Source organism: Pagrus pagrus, assembly GCF_965226575.1.
Source record: "Pagrus pagrus genome assembly, chromosome: 2".
In the NCBI taxonomy this organism is placed as follows: domain Eukaryota; kingdom Metazoa; phylum Chordata; class Actinopteri; order Spariformes; family Sparidae; genus Pagrus; species Pagrus pagrus.
Genome location: NC_140186.1, coordinates 27,214,541 through 27,232,476, shown reverse-complemented (window position 1 = coordinate 27,232,476; position 17,936 = coordinate 27,214,541). Strand labels below are relative to the sequence as shown.

At 40.4% G+C, this 17,936-nt stretch overlaps 3 protein-coding genes across 4 annotated transcripts in view; 2 read left to right on the top strand and 1 right to left on the bottom strand.

Annotated features, from left to right (window-relative positions):
• LOC311252035 (ADP-ribosylation factor-binding protein GGA1-like) overlaps window positions 1–3,823 on the top strand; it is a 35,398-nt gene extending 31,575 nt beyond the window's left edge. For both annotated transcript variants that reach the window (XM_084344796.1, XM_084344795.1), the window contains exons 14-17: window positions 37–284; window positions 380–549; window positions 656–766; window positions 1,524–3,823. In XM_084344796.1, coding sequence (XP_084200922.1) covers window positions 37–284; window positions 380–549; window positions 656–766; window positions 1,524–1,634 — 640 coding nt within the window. In that variant the 3' untranslated portion in view covers window positions 1,635–3,823. The remainder of the gene's footprint in view (window positions 1–36; window positions 285–379; window positions 550–655; window positions 767–1,523) is intronic.
• A 1,313-nt stretch (window positions 3,824–5,136) lies between these two features.
• On the bottom strand, window positions 5,137–13,699 carry LOC311252030 (putative ATP-dependent RNA helicase DDX17). Its single transcript, XM_084344786.1, has 13 exons — window positions 13,382–13,699; window positions 12,068–12,227; window positions 11,707–11,803; window positions 11,266–11,399; window positions 10,713–10,778; window positions 10,448–10,589; window positions 10,096–10,256; window positions 9,803–9,975; window positions 9,528–9,638; window positions 9,351–9,412; window positions 9,039–9,098; window positions 6,625–6,861; window positions 5,137–6,476 (listed from the first exon to the last, which is right to left on the bottom strand). Exons 1-13 carry the CDS (start codon window positions 13,438–13,440, stop codon window positions 5,956–5,958), a joined length of 1,983 nt encoding a protein of 660 aa, XP_084200912.1. The 5' UTR covers window positions 13,441–13,699; the 3' UTR covers window positions 5,137–5,955.
• A 132-nt stretch (window positions 13,700–13,831) lies between these two features.
• ntan1 (N-terminal asparagine amidase) lies at window positions 13,832–17,856 on the top strand. The gene is made up of 10 exons (XM_084344822.1): window positions 13,832–14,078; window positions 14,743–14,845; window positions 15,033–15,098; window positions 15,190–15,298; window positions 15,387–15,460; window positions 15,554–15,607; window positions 15,706–15,759; window positions 15,853–15,950; window positions 16,133–16,246; window positions 16,571–17,856. Exons 1-10 carry the CDS (start codon window positions 13,998–14,000, stop codon window positions 16,769–16,771), a joined length of 954 nt encoding a protein of 317 aa, XP_084200948.1. The 5' UTR covers window positions 13,832–13,997; the 3' UTR covers window positions 16,772–17,856.
• The last annotated feature ends 80 nt before the right edge of the window (window positions 17,857–17,936 follow it).

The window sequence follows — 17,936 nt, the reverse complement described above, 5'->3', positions numbered from 1 at the left end:
CACTCTAACTTGTGTTTTTCGCTCTTCTAAATGCAGGGATAAGCTGCAACCTCAGTCCAGAGTCTCCTTACGAGATCTGCAGAAGTCCAGCACCAACTCTAGACCTGCTCCAAATGCAACCACCAACTCCGCTGGTCCTGCAATGGGGCCCACGTCCAGCCTGGTCGTCCAGTCAGAGCAGCCCGACACTCTCCTCCTCTCCAATCTCAGTGTCACGGCTGCTGACCCCTACGACAACATCTCTCTAGCTGATGTCAACGTGCCTCTGGAATCAATCAAACCCAGTAAGCAGAAGAAGCAGTGTCATGCTGGGTGTGGTCATACTGTAGGTGCACTTTTCTCCCTGTATTTCTCTACATCATTCTGTTTTGGTTTTCAGGCACTTTATTACCAGTGACTGTATTCGACAAACACAGCCTCCGGGTTTTATTCACCTTTGCCCGTGACTGTCCTCCATCACGCCCTGATGTGCTGGTGGTGATCATCTCCATGCTGTCCTCAGCCCCCAGTCCTGTCACCAACATCCGCTTTCAGTCAGCTGTACCAAAGGTAGGGTTCATGTTTTCTGCTGTTCTGCTGGAGGAAACCATATATTTCAACTGAAATGTTATTTGTATTAATACAGTGCTTGTGTGGATGTGTCTCTGTTGCCTAGGTGATGAAAGTGAAGCTGCAGCCTCCCTCCAGCACAGAGCTCCCAGCCTTCAATCCCATCCTGCCTCCAGCCGCCATCACACAGATCCTGCTGTTGGCTAACCCTCACAAGGTACTATGCCACAGTCTTGCAGGCTACACTTCACTATACGACACACATCATCGTTGATATGTTTTTCCTAACCCTGACCAACTGCTTTTGGTACCTAAACCTAATCATTTTGAGGGTGTATCATGTAGTAGGTGCTTGTAGGCAGTCCACAGATAGACCTACTTGGATATATCAGTTTGTACTGGTGATTTTTCTGAGGATTTTAAGGCAATCAGAAAAACTAAGATATAATAATAATGATGATTAAATCAGAGGGTCGGACCACAATTTCAAGGAGGACACCATTAATGTTAACATTGCGTGCTGTCACGAGCATGAACCTCCTGTCCTGAGTAGATGCACGCTTACTTAAGTTCTGTGATAGGGTTGACGGGTGTAGTTAGGTAGAAAGAAAATAGTTCCTACATGAAACTGCCCACAGTGCGGGGATGACTTGAGTGACCGGGTCAGGATTTCTGGAAAGAGACATTGCTGTTTAGTTTTTCAGATGTATTTTTTGGTGCTTTGAGCTCCACAAGCTGAGTGCCCTCTACTTCCATTACATTCGAGAGAGGGCAGACAGCAAATATATTTCTCATTTTCGGATGAACTGACTAAACACTGATTTTACAAATGTTTTTGAGGAGGGATATGCATTTGATGTGTTCGTTAGACCTCAATGAAGAACACAATTTCTTTCTGGGTTGGTTGTGAATGTTCTGTTACATCAGCGCTGGTGATGTAACACTGAACTGAGTTTTTACTCTTTGTGTTTCAGGAAAAAGTACGTCTGCGGTACAAGCTGACTTTCAACCTGGGGGACAAATCTCATGATGAGTCTGGCGATGTGGACCACTTCCCTCCTCCAAACACCTGGGGGAACCTTTAGTGAGAGCGACCAACCTTCTGTCATCTGATCTGCTGCTTCCTTTAGATTTAGGTTGAAGTTGTCCCTCATCGCTGGCTCGGTTTCAAACTCCGGTTTGGTAATTCAAACGGACATGAGAGACCAGCTGTGAGAATCGGCTTCTACCCTGTGCCTTCCTTCGCAGCCTTCCTGTCCGATCATCTCTGTGTTCCTGTGTTTTGCGGCTACTTTTTCTTCTTCCAACAATCAGTCGATGCAAACTGTCTGAAACGCTGAAAATCGTAGTGACTTTTGAGGAAGCCCAGTTGAGCCTTTTATAAAAAAAAAAATGAATGTGTGCATTTGTCTGATTTACATACTTTCCAACAATCTGCTCAAATGCCCCGTGTCATGTGAATCACATATGACAGCTGGTGTCTCGCATTATTTCTGTTGTTAACAAAACCCCAGTGCTCAATCTTAAGCAAGTGTCTAATGCATTCCTAACTGTCGACAGCGTGAGCGAAAATGTTGGGTTTCAGAGTAGGGTTGCAATAAATCATTACATTCTTCTAGTCCTTCAATAATGCTTTTGGGCTCCACTTCAAGTCAGTTAAATGCTTAAAGTGATATGTTATACTGTATTATATAATGACCAACAGCTAGAACACCAAGTGTATCAACCTATGATGTGGAGTAATTGGTGTTTTAGCCGATAAATAACCTAATAATCAGAATTGAAATGTATTTCCAATCAAATGATACATTTATTAAATTGCTAATTGCTTCAGCACTACTTCACTGAAGAGCACCAGGATTTAAAGGTCCAGTGTGTAGGATTTAGGAACAGAAGTTGAATATAGTATTGGCAGAAAATGTATATAATATTCAGAATTAAGTTTTCATCAGTATATAATCACCTAAATCTAAAAATCTGCTGTTGTGTTTTCGTTACCTCAGAATGAGCAACTTGTATCTACAGTGGGAGCGGGTCCTCTTCCATTGGGTCTGCCATGTTTCACCGCCATGTTTCTCCAGTAGCCCAGAATGGACAAACCAAACACAGTCTCAAGAGAGGGCCTATGGTGTTTTTAGCAGGAACCTTGGGGAGGGAGAGGCGAAGGGTGTTCTGTTCGATGCCACTAAATCCTGCACACTGGACCTTAACAGTCAAGTGATGTCATGGTGAACTTGCCAGCAAACCACATCCACGTTACACCTTTAATGAAAATTGTATTGTTTATTTATCAAACACAGACTTATGTAGGGAAATTATGTAATTTTAAACACAGTGGTTTTCTCACTGTATGAGTATGAGGAGTTGATCTGAAATGCTGTAATAACTGGAAAAGTATCAGGAGAAACCAGTTGGTGTATCCAGGGAGGATACTAACGGAGTGATACATAGTAAGTACTGTCTGGTTTTAATGATTGTGTCAAGCTTTGGGAAATTGGAGTTGGGCAGTGTGTGTGTGTCTAAGCTGTGACAACAGGACTGTTCCACAGCACACTTGTCATAATAGGACAAGCACAGGTGTTACTGATAACATTAACAATGGCTCTATTCTGTTGAGTGCGGCAGTGAGCCAGTATGAACAATAGGAGGACCCTGAAACTGAAGCAGCTCAATGGAATTTGGCCATTGTTCATTTAATCTTGTGCTTCTCCTAAATGTCAAATTGTCTAATGTAAAAAAAAGCACTATGAAGGAAGGGCACAAAATCTCTGCCCTCATTAATTTAGCTTTTAATTTCTGCACTTTTCTTTGTTTTCAATATTTTGGGACAGTTTTTGACGTTATGTTTCTCTCAGGATTTTGATTTGGAGATTTATTTTACATACAAACTTTCATGCACTTCTTTTGTTTAAATTTTGCACACAAAACCATTCCCTATTACAGTACATTGTCTTTTCTCATTTGTTGCCTTTTCTACTGTTGATTGACCCAAAGAGGGACATGTGAAGTCCTGAGTTGACATTGCTGACATCTGGTTTGATTCTACCACACGTGCCTGGGATGAAACGTTTGATTTTCATTTGCATTGTACATGTACAAATTACTAGTTGGATCTTTTGTTTTTGTTTTCAAATGTCCATGTCCTTATCAGAAAAAAAAGACTCATACATCAAATGAATCATCCTATTATCCATTGCCATTGATGTGATTAGAGCCCTGGTCTGTGATCACATCTTAGGATCATAAAGACTTAAATAAAGGGAGATTCGATGCAGACTGGTTCCACCTGAGATATAAGACTAAGCACATGTGAAACTTCAAATGTAACTACAATAGAGATAGAGCTGGAGACTCAATAAGAATCCCTGAGTAATATCGATTTAGTATAATACTTTTACTTGGAAGCAAGTGTTACATTTCATATGGTACATCAATCACATCAATAGTCATCACACAGTGCCATTAATCATTCTGCTGTTAATCATTAGGCTGGTTTGTAAGACAATAAACCAGCTATTTAATTTCCATTTAGATTTGAGCTTTTATTTGTTTACATTTACGTTTTTTTACGTTTAGGACTAGAAGGAAGTAAGCAATAATTATACAAAATAGTAGCCTCAGTTACCATCTTTCAGTTCTTTATTGTTCAAGCGGATTGTAAATAATGAGCATTTCTGGCTCCCAGCATGATGTACTTTAAACTATGCATTGAGGGGAATGGATTCAGATCAGATTTGTCTTGTAAAAAGTCCACACACATGAAAATTTTAGTTTACTGGAGCCTCCATCTTTTCCACAGTATCATTAATAAGTAGACTGTCAAATTATTTGTCGCTTTTGTAGAAGATGTGGGGAAGATAACGACGGAGACTAACGCTCTTATGTTTTAACTCAGCAGGTCATCTTTGATTTGCCATCTCTGTCTGCACTGGTGTTACTGGACCTACAGTACCAGTTATTGTACCATTCCCACAACCAGAAAATTGTGATTACCTAAAACGTGAGACATGAGATAGGAGAGTCGTGTCCAGAGCCATGCTGTTTCATCTCTGGATATGTTATTTATAGAGGTGCATGTAGGTTTTACACTACAAGGTCTTAAGTTATTGCAGAATTCCCCCTTTACAAAACCTATTACAGATATAAAGATGTGTTTGGTAACCTCAGTCCTCTTTAAATAACGTCTATGCTTCAGTTTGCAGTAATGCAAAATCATATGATCAGGTACTGTGGATGCATTGCAAAGTGAGTTCAACTAAACTGGATCCAAATTATTAAGATTATTATAAAGATATTACAGATTGATACACAACAAAAAGGTCCATCAAAACTAGGTGTTGCTATGAGGCCTGTACAGATGTATTTCTGAGGGAGGGAAACAGTCTTTTCCATTTGTGCTCCTACTGTGAAATAAAAGCTTCATGCCATAATGTATAGTTATCAATAAAAGCAACAAATATGTAAATACCACTGGGTACAAAATGAGAATGTACTAAAAATGTGTATTTAAGGCAAATAAAGTCATTTGTACATGAAATTCACCTGATGTGGAAGTAACCTGATCAATAATTTGCATAGTAGAAAATACAGCTTTGAGTCATTTATTTATTAGGAAAAGACTTGGAAAAAAACCCAATAAATGAAAGAGAAAACAAGTTGACTGCAGTTTAGTCAATCCACATGAAAATTAGTCTGCATTAGCTGATCTGCTTATCAAATGCAATATGTGAAGTAACAGGTGTAAGTAAAGAGAAACACAGTTTTGACTACAGGACAGGATAAAGTAAAGGCATGCACAACAAGTCTAATGTGACAGTCCATTAAACAAACAAAAAATAACAAAATAGTGGTTGCATGGTATCAAAACTATGAGAGAACATTCACAGCTTGGTACATACTGCTTCAGTGTTAACAATAACTCAAACCCCAAATCAATGCAATTATTAGAATATATTGCTCACACATGATTCTGGAATGTGATGATGTTAGAAATCATTTCCCCAGCTCTCTCAACCACGTACCACTGAGGCCTCAGTGTAAGCCAGGTTTCACTCTAAACGCATCCTAATACAGCTGATGAATGAGTTTAAACTAGAGAGGGACAACAAACTGGACAAATCCACACAACACAAGAAACCTCTGGCACATGGTTGAGAGCAACTGTATCAGACTTAAAAAGTTGAAAAACTTAAGGGTAAAAGTTCTAGGTTTCCTTTTGTATAGGTACATTTAAATTTCACACATTGGTTGTATTAAAAAGTACAAAACAAATAGAAAATATAAGCCCTTACCTCCTTTGATATATATATATATTCTAACCCCTGCATCTTAGAGATGACAAGAGTCAGAGTAAAAACAAAGTCATACTTTGAACACTCGAGTAGCACAGATGAACTCTTCATCTTTCTACTTCCGGGGAGGTGGTGGGCCTGGAGGCGGAGGGGGTGGAGAGGCAAATGGATAAGGCGGTTGCCCCATGAAGCCCATGAGTGGTGGCTGAGTTGGAGCAAACTGCTGAGCCATCAGGGGCTGCGGTCCTCCTGCTGGAGGAGGGCCTGGAGGAGGAGGCTGGCCAAACTGACCCTGCGGCTGGATAGGCTGATTCTGACCTCCGCCTCCACCGGACTGGCCTCCGCTGCGGGAGTTGTAGCCCCCGCTGCTGCCGTAACTCTGGTACTGATCTGAGCCCGAGTTGTAGCTATTCCTTCGATCCCTGCTTCTGTCCCTGTAGGAGGAAGAGGAGGAGGAAGTGGAACGGTCTCCATCACGGCTGTTACGGCTATCACGGTTGAAGCCCCCGCGGCTATCTTTGCTGCTGCTGCTGCTGCTGCTGCCACCACCGCCAGGGCGCATGCGGCGATCACACTCTTCCTGATACATAAGGTTAGGGTTGTTGGAGCTGCTGCCACGGTAACGCATTCTGCCACCTGTAACAAAAACAAATCAGCATAGTTTTTAAACTGTTTATGACTCCCTCTCTTCAGATCTACAGTCTCAAAACGTCCCATCTTTTCTATTTTACTGTATGGTTGACTTTGATGTATTAAGTTGAGAAATGGTGAGAGTCCTTCTTACCTCCTCCTCCTCCACCTCGCCCTGAATCCACGAGCTGAAGCAGTTTAGGATTGATGGCCTGCCGGGCCTCAGCCAACACCCGGACGAGGTCTCGGGCCTGTCGTAAGTTCCCTGGGGTGAAGAAGGTGTAGGCGGTGCCCTTGTTGGTACTGCGGGCTGTACGTCCAATACGATGGACGTAATCCTCAGAAGAGCTGGGATAGTCATAATTGATGACGAACTTGACATCTTCCACATCTTTTGGATAAAGAGCAATCGATTTTACAGCATCATGAGGGAAAGATAAAGATCATCTCAAGAGGGGAAATATATTTTGGAAAAAGAAACTGATCATGTTAATTACACTTTTAGAGCTGATTGTTTATTTAAATAAATAAATAAAATTACATATATAATTAATTCAAGCTTTTAATGTACATTAAAGAAGATAGATAATATGTATATACAATGCAATATATATATATAAGATATTTAATTAATACTTTATGTAAGAAATCTAAACAATTAACTTACCTGCTCTGTGCAAAAATCCACACATCCAAAGAGTCGTTTAAGTTAACCACCATTATAACTCATTTTTATCAAATACAGTTAAAACTGAACTTGAATTCAGGTTTTCAAGCTCACTTGATTTGTAGCGAACATGATGATGACCGACGTGTACATAAACCATGTTTAGGCTTCATAATCTTCACACCAATGTGATTACTGGTCAGAATGTGTGAAGACAAGGAGTCTGTTTCTTATTACAGAAGACGTGGGGCTCTGACAGCACTGCTGATCAATAATTCCCACAGAGGGAAACCATTTTATCAACCATAACCTACTGACTAACAGAATGATGATGTGCCAGGATAAAAACTGCTATTTTTGTTTTTACTAAAAAATAAGCAGGATGGAAGTACCTGAATGTATGGTGAGCTCATGGAGGAGTTAAGAGAAAGGGGTGGTGAGGTACTTACCCCCTTCATGTTGTTTTTTAAAGGTAGTCAGTCCCCCCTGATCAGTCCTGGTTTATAGGGAGGGGCTGAGGGGGATTCATCCCACACCAGCAACGTCAGACAGGGAGCAGAACCGTTAAACCTCAAGAGACAAGCACACAAGGGCCGGTTCTGTTGCTCTCTTGCTGCATTGCAGGACCCTCCTCAGACCCTGGCCAGGACTGGATCCAGACGAGCCTCTCTCCCCCCTGTCTGTCTGCTTTTAGGGACGGACCGATGGGCAGACATACAGGCACCTCAGGCTGCTCCCAAGGAAGGCTCGTTGGATTTACAAACTCTGACAAAACCGGGCAGGGGGATCTTAGTTACCCACGGAGAATAAGAGGAGCTTTAATCCCTCTAAAACTAGCAGAGCTTCTACTTTTACGTAGGGGGCAGTGACAGCAGCGCAGACTGTTACAGCTGCCGAGTGCTGCCAAACCCTGAGAGGAGAAGAGGGGAAAAAAACAAGGATTCGGTCATAGTAATTTTGGCAAGTTAAAGACACTTCACTTATCCCCCCTTCTCACAGTGATCCTGCCAACAAATTACTGGAGATGGTTCAGCTGTCACTGTTCACTCAATGCATCTGCAAAACACGTGTGTGCATCATTTTGCAGAATTATATCAATGGACCAACGACATACAGTAATTTATTATCTTCTATGTGGAAGAACATGAGCAGCATCTTCATTTAATTTGTACTGACACCATGAAGGAGAGTTAAGAAAAGGTGCGCAGGAGCATCTGCCCCACACACCCCTCCTTTCAGGCAGCAGCGTGCCAAAGAGCCCCGGTTGAAGGAAGCTTTTTAACTGCAGTAACAAGAAACAGACTATAAACCCAGTAGAGCAGAAGGCCTGAAGACCCATAGTGGACTCAACAGTTCATTTAACTGTCATGGTATAATGGTAAGGTGCATATATCTTATGATCTACATTAAAGATTAGAGATGAAACCTTCTTTGTTATTTTCACACTTCTACTTGACAGCAATACTACATTTTTTACCAGCTGTATATTATGGGAAAATGCTAATGTGATACCTACTATATAAAAGTAACACATTGTCATAATGTCATCCTGAAAAGGGAAGACAATTCTTCACTTAGTGTTCTCCTAGAATTATATTTTTTTACCCCATTTAATTACTGTTAATTAATCAATTACCAGACCTCACCAGATACAGCTGGTTTCATCTGTAGTATACTTACCCATTGCTCAAGATAACTTTATAAACAGAAGCCCTAAAGAAAAGGAGCAGTTGTGCTCTTCACATCGGTGTAACTGACTGTGGTGGACTATCAACTTGTGTAAATCATATGAAGTGTGCTTCATATGATTTGCGGAAAATATATAATTCACAGGAAAATGCAGAAAGAGACAATCATGTGAGAAATTATGCTGTTTTAACTATATTTGTGAGCACACATACCCAGACCACGAGAGGCCACATCGGTAGCGATCAGAATAGGAGCTTTACCACTCCGAAATTCTGTGGGATAAAACAAAATATTAGTAGTAATACAAGCAGAAACAGACAAAGAGAAGAGCAGGATGAAAATTAACTAACACACTACACATACTAATTAACTGTCTTTGGAGGGAAGTTTTTTTTCCTGTTCTGAATTGTCCCTCAGCAGAAAACCAGTTTAGGCAAAAAAAAAAGAAGAAAAAAAAAGAAACAAAAAGATCTACAACAGAAGGCAGGAGGGAAGTGGTTGCACTATATTACAAGTCTTCTTACCTGTGAGTACCCAGTCTCTTTCTGGCTGGCTTTTGTCTCCATGGATACACATGGCTGGCCACCTACAACACAAAACCACAATGATGCGGCAGGATTAGACACTTCACTCACTTCTGTCCATCAAATATTTGCATAATCCAACCTAGAACTAATTATATCATGTTGTTTATTTCTCACCCATCACGCCTCATCCTCCTGGTGAGATCATCACAGCGCTTCTTTGTCTCCACAAAAATGATGGTTTTGTTCTCTTTTTCGGCCATTATCTCCTCCATCAGCTGAAAAAGTCTTCAGACAGGAAGAGACAATCATAGTACGTCCGCAGCACTGATCTCAGTTTCAACTGTGTGAAAGGATGAGCTCACATTCTGTAACACTATTATAGCAGGTAATGAGATAATCAGGACATAATGTCATTCTAGGTCAGATACTTTCTCACTGGCTCTCCTTACTTGTTGTCCTTTTCAGTCTCCATGCAGACATCGACAATCTGCAGGATGTTGTGGTTGGCACTAAGCTCCAGAGCGCCTATATTAATCTGGATGTAGTCCTTCAGGAAGTCCTCAGCGAGCTGTCGGACCTCCTTCGGCCAGGTTGCACTCCACATCAGGGTCTGTCTGTCAGGCTGAGAGAGAGATGGAGAGAGAAAACATGCAAATGATTTCACGGAAAAATACTTCTACATTAATAAGCCAAGGTAATCGTTTTAAAACTAGTAGTCATGCTAACTGAGCCTTTGTCCTACCCTGATTTGTTCAACTATCTTGCGAATCTGTGGCTCAAAGCCCATGTCCAGCATGCGGTCAGCCTCATCCAGCACCAGGTAGGTGCAGCGCCGCAGGTTTGTTTTCCCAGACTCCAAGAAGTCAATGAGGCGACCAGGTGTGGCGATACAGATCTCAACACCTAAAGCCATAAAAAGTCAACAACAAAAAAAGATGCACATCTTTTAAGATGCTCAGGACGATCATTTCAGTCTTATTCATAAAAGAACACAGGTATAATGTTTTTTATGTAGAAGATTTTTGATATAAAGGTTTTGAATTTCGACTTTTTTGAATAGTCCGTTGCATGTGCTGTCTTACAACCATACCCACCTCTCTCGAGGTCTCGAATCTGTGGTCCTTTTGGTGCACCCCCATAGACACAGGTGCTTTTGATACGAGAAGACTTGCCATAGTCATAAGCAACCTGTTGAACCTGCTGAGCCAGCTCTCGGGTCGGGGCGAGCACCAGACACTACGAAGAGAGGAAGAAGAGGAATGAGGAAGGTTTTACAGACATATTACAAGCCAACACTGGGGGAGTATGATTTAGATAAAACACGCATCATAGATAATAACATATAGAATTTACACTTACAATTGGACCATCTCCTCTCTCCAGATAGGGCTGGTGGTTGATGTGTACAATAGCAGGAAGAAGGTACTGCAGGGAACAAACACACACAAGACAACGAAAACTTATCTTACTATCATGCCACAGGAAATGTTTCTTTTGCTATGAATCTCTTCTAAATACACATTATTTGGACTCTCTTAAATGATCTTAAAATTGTCCTGCAGTTGTGATGCTGTTCCTGACAGCATGTTGCACGCTTCGTGTTGTATTACTTTTTTGGTTCAGGTATTTATATTCTCATTTCTCAAGGAAACTTCAGAGAGCATATTTTTTAATCCATTCATATAATTTCTGTTTTTAGCAGTAGCATAAAGGAACTAAAAACTAAATTTCGTTGTATTACCTTGTGTTGTAAAATGAATCTTATATAATGTTAATTTTTTATCTATTGGCAATGTCTATTTTTTTTTTAAAAATCTGCTATGTAAATCAGGTTTGTTTTTAATTAACTTTTCAAATTAAAAGTCCAGTTAAGTGTTCATCATCGTGCAGGATGATGGCCAAGCAGCCTTACAGCCAGTGTCTTTCCAGAGCCGGTCTGGGCGATCCCCACCATGTCCCTGCCGCTCAGGGCCACAGGGAAGCCCTGAGACTGGATCGCCGTTGGCTCCTTGAAGTTCTGGTGCATCAGCACATCCATTACATACTCTGCAAGAAGAAGGAGGGAGACAATAAGACAGTTATATTGCTGGACTGTTACTTTGATTTCTATCTTTCTGTCTTTTGATCAGAATGACAAAACCCTGAAAAATTCCTTCTTGTACCACTATTTCTTGTAAAACACAGTTTAATAACATTTGATTTTCTAATTTTACCATGTAAGGGGCTTTAAAACAAAAAAAATGAAGTAAATGCTGGAGTGAGAGAATGAATTATGTACTATGTACATATGCTAATGTTTCCCAGAGACCATTTGTGCAGTTACTTCAGTTTGTGTAATGTATGGTTTACTAACGAGGAAACTGCGCCTGGTGAAAAGCAGTGATCGCCTTTGAACAGCCAGAGCCTCTGATGGTGATCTCCTTCTTCCTGCGATACTCTTCCATTTCATACTGGATATAACAGCCAAAGGGGGGGGGGGATCAGAGATTAGGACAAGGTGTATAAAGAAACATGATTACGAGGTGTGAATGTACTTTATCATTTATCATTGTGTAATTTCTTAACAGAACTGATGAAGGCCATTGTAAGAGTTTTTAAAATGATGGGCACTAATGGAAATATGCTCAAATGCACCACTTTATCGTGCCCTGAAATTTTCATGCAAGATTTATGATTCACTTATTGTATGTGAGTGTGAGGGAATAAAGAATTACCTGGCTCATACGTTGGATGTCAGGGTGTTCAGTGTAGAAGTTTTTCTCAAATTTTGGGAGATCGTCTAGGTTCCACCTCTTCTTGCGGAGACGCTCGCCTGGATTCCCAAACTTCATTGGTGGGGGCCCACTGCGACCGCTCATGGCCCCAAACCGTGGCCTGAGAGATAAAGGTCAAGCAATAAAGAGCACTGGGGATCCAGCAAGGCAGAGCTGTACTGTACTTTGGACATATTTGCTTACATCATGCCAACGACTATCAACAGTTGTTGTGGCAACACTCCAGGTAGTAGACTGTCATGATACTAGAATTTTAATCACATCATTTCTAATCATTGAACACATACCAACATATTTGTAAAAATGTTAGGGTGTGCAGCTTTGGGTTAAAAATCTGATTGTAGATCTGAAATCCTTTTTACAGCTTCAGTACCTTCAATAGTATTGAATGGAGATATTGTATTGTTTTAAACACAAAAAAGTATCCAAGTATCGATACCTTTGACAACTTTCTAACCCTCACTAAAGAGGTCATGTGATGATCATTTCTATCTGTCTTTTGGGTTTGTCTGTGTCCAACGTATTTATGGCTAAGTCTAGATGCCCAGACTTTATTCTAATTGCAGCATTATTATTCTCACTAAGTCCAGTGTGGCAAGTGGCCACAAGGTGGCTCATGTGGACTTCATGTATGTGGGCTTCTTTATTACAGAGCTCTACCAGTCTGCAGACTTAAGCATAATTAACACAGCCTCAATGTTTTTTATTGAATCAGACATTTTTCTTATGTATCCGTCGTATATTTTTTGATACGTGTGTATAGTATGTAATGAAATATGGCACTGCATACATATGCCTAAACCTACTTACATTTGTATACCATAATATTCAAATAATGTAAAACCAATGAGTATGATGAATTTCAGTGATTTCATGCCACTGTACTATCACCAGCGTTAATGCTCAGCTCAGTCTGCATCTATACACCTAATTTTGGTGACCCTGTGATCTCACCCTTAGCGCCACCATCAGGTAAACATTTCAAATGTGTAGTTACTGTATGTCCTGTCAAGTAAATGTCCTTGCTCCGGTCTGCACTCTTTATTAAATATGTATTGTGACATTGACAGAAGTGAGGCCTTGAGGTGGTCTGTGGTTCACTGTTGTCGTGTTGTACTTCGTGGCCTGCTGCTGAAAGCACTGGAGTCTCAAAACAGCCATGGCTTTGGGTCAAACTGACTGTAATGTCTAGACATTATGTAACCTGAATGTTGTGATAAATATGTGTGTTGTTGCTTCCATATATAAACTTACCTGTCTCTTCCACGGTCCCTGTCCCTGTCTCTGTCTCCATAGGAGGAGCCCCCTCTCATTTTGGCGAACAAACTGTCACTAACGTTATCTTCTCCGCGGTGTTTGTAACGTCAGCTTTAACGTTTGACAGCGGGTTGTTTACGTTGTGCGCGCTAATAAAGTGCAAAATAACGCAATAATGGCAATTAACGCTTGCAAAGCTATATGTAAACGATAACTACGCAGAAATAAAGGTTTTGGTAAACAATTGTTGTATGCGTCACGTAGCTGAACGGCCGCGGAGCTTTCCCTGCCCTCTTTAACGACGTAACTTCATCTAGTAACTCTACGTAGCTTCGTTCAGTTAGAGCGGACACTACGTACAAATGTACGCTAAATATTAATGGTGAATTTGATACGTGTGGCGCACAGTCGTGCTTTTGAACAGTAGGGGGCGCTGTGAGCCTCGCTTTCGTGGTAACGGTAGAAGAAGACAGTCTTCCAGGAAGTTCAAGCCGATTGAACGGTTTTTCAGTGCAGTTCCTGTGTTTAATATGAGATATTAAGAGCATGAAGTTACTAGTCTTTATATTAGTATGGTAACCCGTTGATTTTTAAGTGGATCTCGCTTACGGAAATGCCTTTGTTTATTCAAAATAGAGAACTTGGGCGCATAAACTCGACAGCGGAACTGTTCGACAAATGTCCACATTTACAGGTTTGTTCCCAGAAAGTGTGGCTAAATATAGCTTGCTGAGCTCGCTGCCGTCGCCAGTTAACAGTACTTTTCTGTAAGTCATCACATTATGACAGAGTAGCAGCTAATTGTAAAGTGAAATGGTAATTAGTGTTATATTTATGAACAGGACAGGCCCAGACGTGGGGTCAGGCACAAATCAGTCAGGAATGAGACAGCACACTGTCCCATCATGATTTTCTTGACAAGTGTGAAACTAATTATAAGTTATGTGCATGTGACCTAAAATTAAACGTAAAAAACAGCTACTAGATAAGAAAGGAATGGAACTGAAAGACATGTTATGGCTTCCTTGATTGACAAATGTTTGAAACTTTTGATGACTGGTCTTTGAAAAAATAACTTTTGACATACAAGGCGTGTTTATTGTTTTCATACAGAGAGAGTCCTTTTCTTTCCTTTCTCAGTTGGGTTAGATTGTCTCTTCCTTCTCTATGTGTAGTCAAATAAGAAAAATACTGATAAGATCCCAAAGATTTAGGTTTACAGACTGTAATAACAACTGTGAGGCGAAACTAATGAATATCGTAGCCTGATAATGTTTTGGTTTTAAGGCAACCGATGCACAAAGCCTAGGGTCAATTTGATATTTTTTAAGTCATACATCTTTATACCTTTGTCACAGGAAAATGGAAGAGCATTTCGCTCCAAGCCACTTGTTGATGTCGACCAAAAGTGCCTCTTGTATGTCCAACAAAGAGAGTTTGCTGCAACAACACCAGCAGACAGTGAGTAAAGCCTGGCCATTGATCACCGTCTGTTTCCTCAGCTCAGTTTAAAAAATTTAAAAATAAGGAGCTTTTCCTTGACTGGACAGTTTGGTATGAAATCCTACAATTACAGCATCCAAGATGGTACTCCATTATTAACCATTATGGATCATAATTATAACGCATGCTTTCCTACCTATCCCAGACTGTGTTTCAGTAATTGGATCCGATGATGCCACCACCTGCCATTTGGTCGCGCTCCGACACACTGGTAACGCTCCTTACGTTATATTTATACTGTGTGCTTTCTTCTGCCTGTGTTCATGGCATTTCTAATGTCTGCCATGATTGAATTGTATTAGGAAGTGGAGCTGTTTGCCTTGCTCACTGTGATGGTTCCAGCACCTGGTCTGAAGTCCCGCTCCTTGTGAAAGCTGTCATGTCACTAAGTAGCGTCAGTAAGGAGGGCAGGTATGAAACACTAACAAACACAGTTAAATTAAGTGCACATTCAATTCAGATGTTCTTTATTTCCTTTCTTTTGATTTCTGTTATGCAGACTTGAGCTCCATCTTGTCGGGGGATTTAACGATGAGTCAAAAACATCCCATAAACTCAGCCTTAACATTCTGGGTATCGTATTTGAAATTACCTCGTGTCTCATTGTAATATTATTCTGGCTGTATATGAGCATTGTAACTTAGGAAGACTCTTTTCACTTTACAGCAGCGTTCCATAAACAGAAAGAAGATATTCACCTGGAAACATGTTGCATCACAGGTAACTTTGTTACTTGTTTTGACTTGTTTACTATTGTTTAGAAAAACTCTACCAGTCACGCCTTCTTCCAATGAACCATTTGTTCTCTGTTTTTGTAGAAATTAATGACACTGTCGTTGAGGGAAATCATAGGCCTGTAGTATATGGAATAGGTAAGTTATATATATGCTACAGAGTGAGAAGGATGCAACGCTTTCATGGCATGTGACCTCAAATATATTGTGTCTATGTGTGTTTCTGCGCAGGTGTAAATGTTAAAACAGGGGACGTGTTCCCTTCATCATTTACACATAAAGGACCAGCAGAGGAGCTGCGATCTGCAAGGACCTTCACTGGGGGACAGGTACTGCAAGATATACTGTAAAGTATTGTTTTCCATGTGTGAATTCAAGTGTGGCACAAAACGAAAACAGAAATCCTAACTCTATTTAATTAAAAAACTTCTAACTACACGTTTAAATACATTGACAAAAGTACTGCAAATGCAAAGAATGCTGATAAAATGAATGCGTTGTTGTCTTGCAGATGGCTGATATATATGACTCAAGTCGAGGACTGGTTAAAATCGGCCCTTGCAAGTGGTCTCCTAATCTGGATATTGCCTTCTGGTTGTCACAAGATGATGACACAATTTTAAAGGTAAGAAAATGTTGTAATTGATAGTCCTATAAAGGTGACCTACTTCATGCTTTGTTATACTTGTAGTGATGAGAAGACTGGTTCTTTGTGTTCACCCGCCACTAGAGTAACAACTCATGAATGACTTATTTAATACCCCCACCTTTAACTCATTCTTTAAAAGTGGTTCAGAAAGAAAGTTTTGGTTGTGAATCTAATGCCACTTCTTTTCATTTTTCACTTTCTTTTCATATGTCTCAAACACTCCCAAAGTAAGTATAAAGTAGCAGCCCAGAAAGTGACATAATGCAGACTTTGACTCTGGCGTATCTCTCTCATTCCCAGTACCTGTCCACCTCTCCGATGGCTGAACCACCTCATTTTGTCCAGCACATGAAGTCCACCATCCAGTTTCTTTTACACCACCCTAACTCCGATAGCCTGTTCCCCGGAGGTCAGCCACAGCTCTACCACAGGGCTGAGTCAGGGGACTGGGTGAGGGTTGACAAGTCATATAGCGCTACTTCTATCTCTTCTCAACCTTAACTTGGAGCCTGACTGTTTTTGCCTCTCAGCTCAATGGAAACACTGTGACCCATCCACCCACTGTCTGTTTTCTGTTCATCGTGTCTTAACATTGGAGGTAACCCCACGACTGGACTATGTGTATGCTGAATGGCTCTCCTGACTCATCTGGCTGGTCCAGTAGAGGGAGTAGAGGAAGTAAAAAAGAGTCTGTTCATGCCTGTAACAGATAATTTTTCCACTCTTATGAGGTGGTGTAAAGTCTGTACCTTAAAACAACTGCTTTGTTGCTGTCAGTCACAGTTAATGTCCCACATGGCTTTACTGTTTTGATCCATGAAGGAAATAATTAACATTGTTGTTTTTACAGTTTTTTTTCTATCAATTTGCTACCTTTCATGCATTTATTGTTAATTATTTAATAATACTCCAATCAATTTCAAAATTCAAACTCCATTTAATTGCCTTTGTAATTTTGTCAGTCAGTTAATGTTGTCAGTTACCAGGACATAAAACCTTTCCTATGTCAAGCAAGTTCTGAAAACAAGTACATTTCTGGCAGGTTTGGAATCTACAAACTTGCGTATGCTTTGGAAATATAGTATATGCACAATCTGTAGTTAATGGGATAAAACTATGTGTATGGTCCTTAAATGTACAGCCTGACCCACTGTTAATTAAAAAACTTTTGGCACTTGAACAGTGAAGAGAATATGAGTTGTTAAGCTCTTCGTTGTTGAAGAGTTCAGAAAAGTGTATTTTTCTCTACAAATGCACCTTCCTGATGAGAGTGGAATATGACATTTCATCACGTTCTCTACATACTGCTGTATACTTGGCTATGAATGTGTATGTTTTAGCAAGCTGCATGTGTAAATGTGTATAGTAATCTTGTGCAAGAGATGATCTGGATTCTTGTCAAATGCAACCAAATATGATTTTACTAGTTTTTTTGTTTTTTTTAAACAGTTCACCAACATGTACTGTACAAGGCCTTTTCATCAGTTGTGTTATTCAGAATGTTGCAAGGTGTTTAAAGCATGTTTGCAACTTGTGACTGTAACATACTGTACCTGTTGATAAATAAATGTAAATGGTTCAATCTAGTTTGAAATGTCTGTTGAGCACTCAGAGTGAAGGAAGCTGAAAGGGGGGAATTTAAATGGTTGAGTTCTGCGCTTCAATG

Bases quoted from the DNA above. Each gene is read 5' to 3' on its own strand.
- LOC311252030 (XM_084344786.1), bottom strand. From the start codon at position 13,440: ATGAGAGGGGGCTCCTCCTATGGAGACAGAGACAGGGACAGGGACCGT. The intron at 10,590-10,712 runs GTAAGTGTAAAT...CTCTCTTCGTAG, and splicing joins AGAGAGGAGATGGTCCAATT to TGTCTGGTGCTCGCCCCGAC. The intron at 9,413-9,527 runs GTGAGAAATAAA...TTTGTGTTGTAG, and splicing joins AGGAGGATGAGGCGTGATGG to GTGGCCAGCCATGTGTATCC.
- ntan1 (XM_084344822.1), top strand. From the start codon at position 13,998: ATGCCTTTGTTTATTCAAAATAGAGAACTTGGGCGCATAAACTCGACA. The intron at 14,846-15,032 runs GTGAGTAAAGCC...TACCTATCCCAG, and splicing joins TGCAACAACACCAGCAGACA to ACTGTGTTTCAGTAATTGGA. The intron at 15,608-15,705 runs GTAACTTTGTTA...CTGTTTTTGTAG, and splicing joins GGAAACATGTTGCATCACAG to AAATTAATGACACTGTCGTT.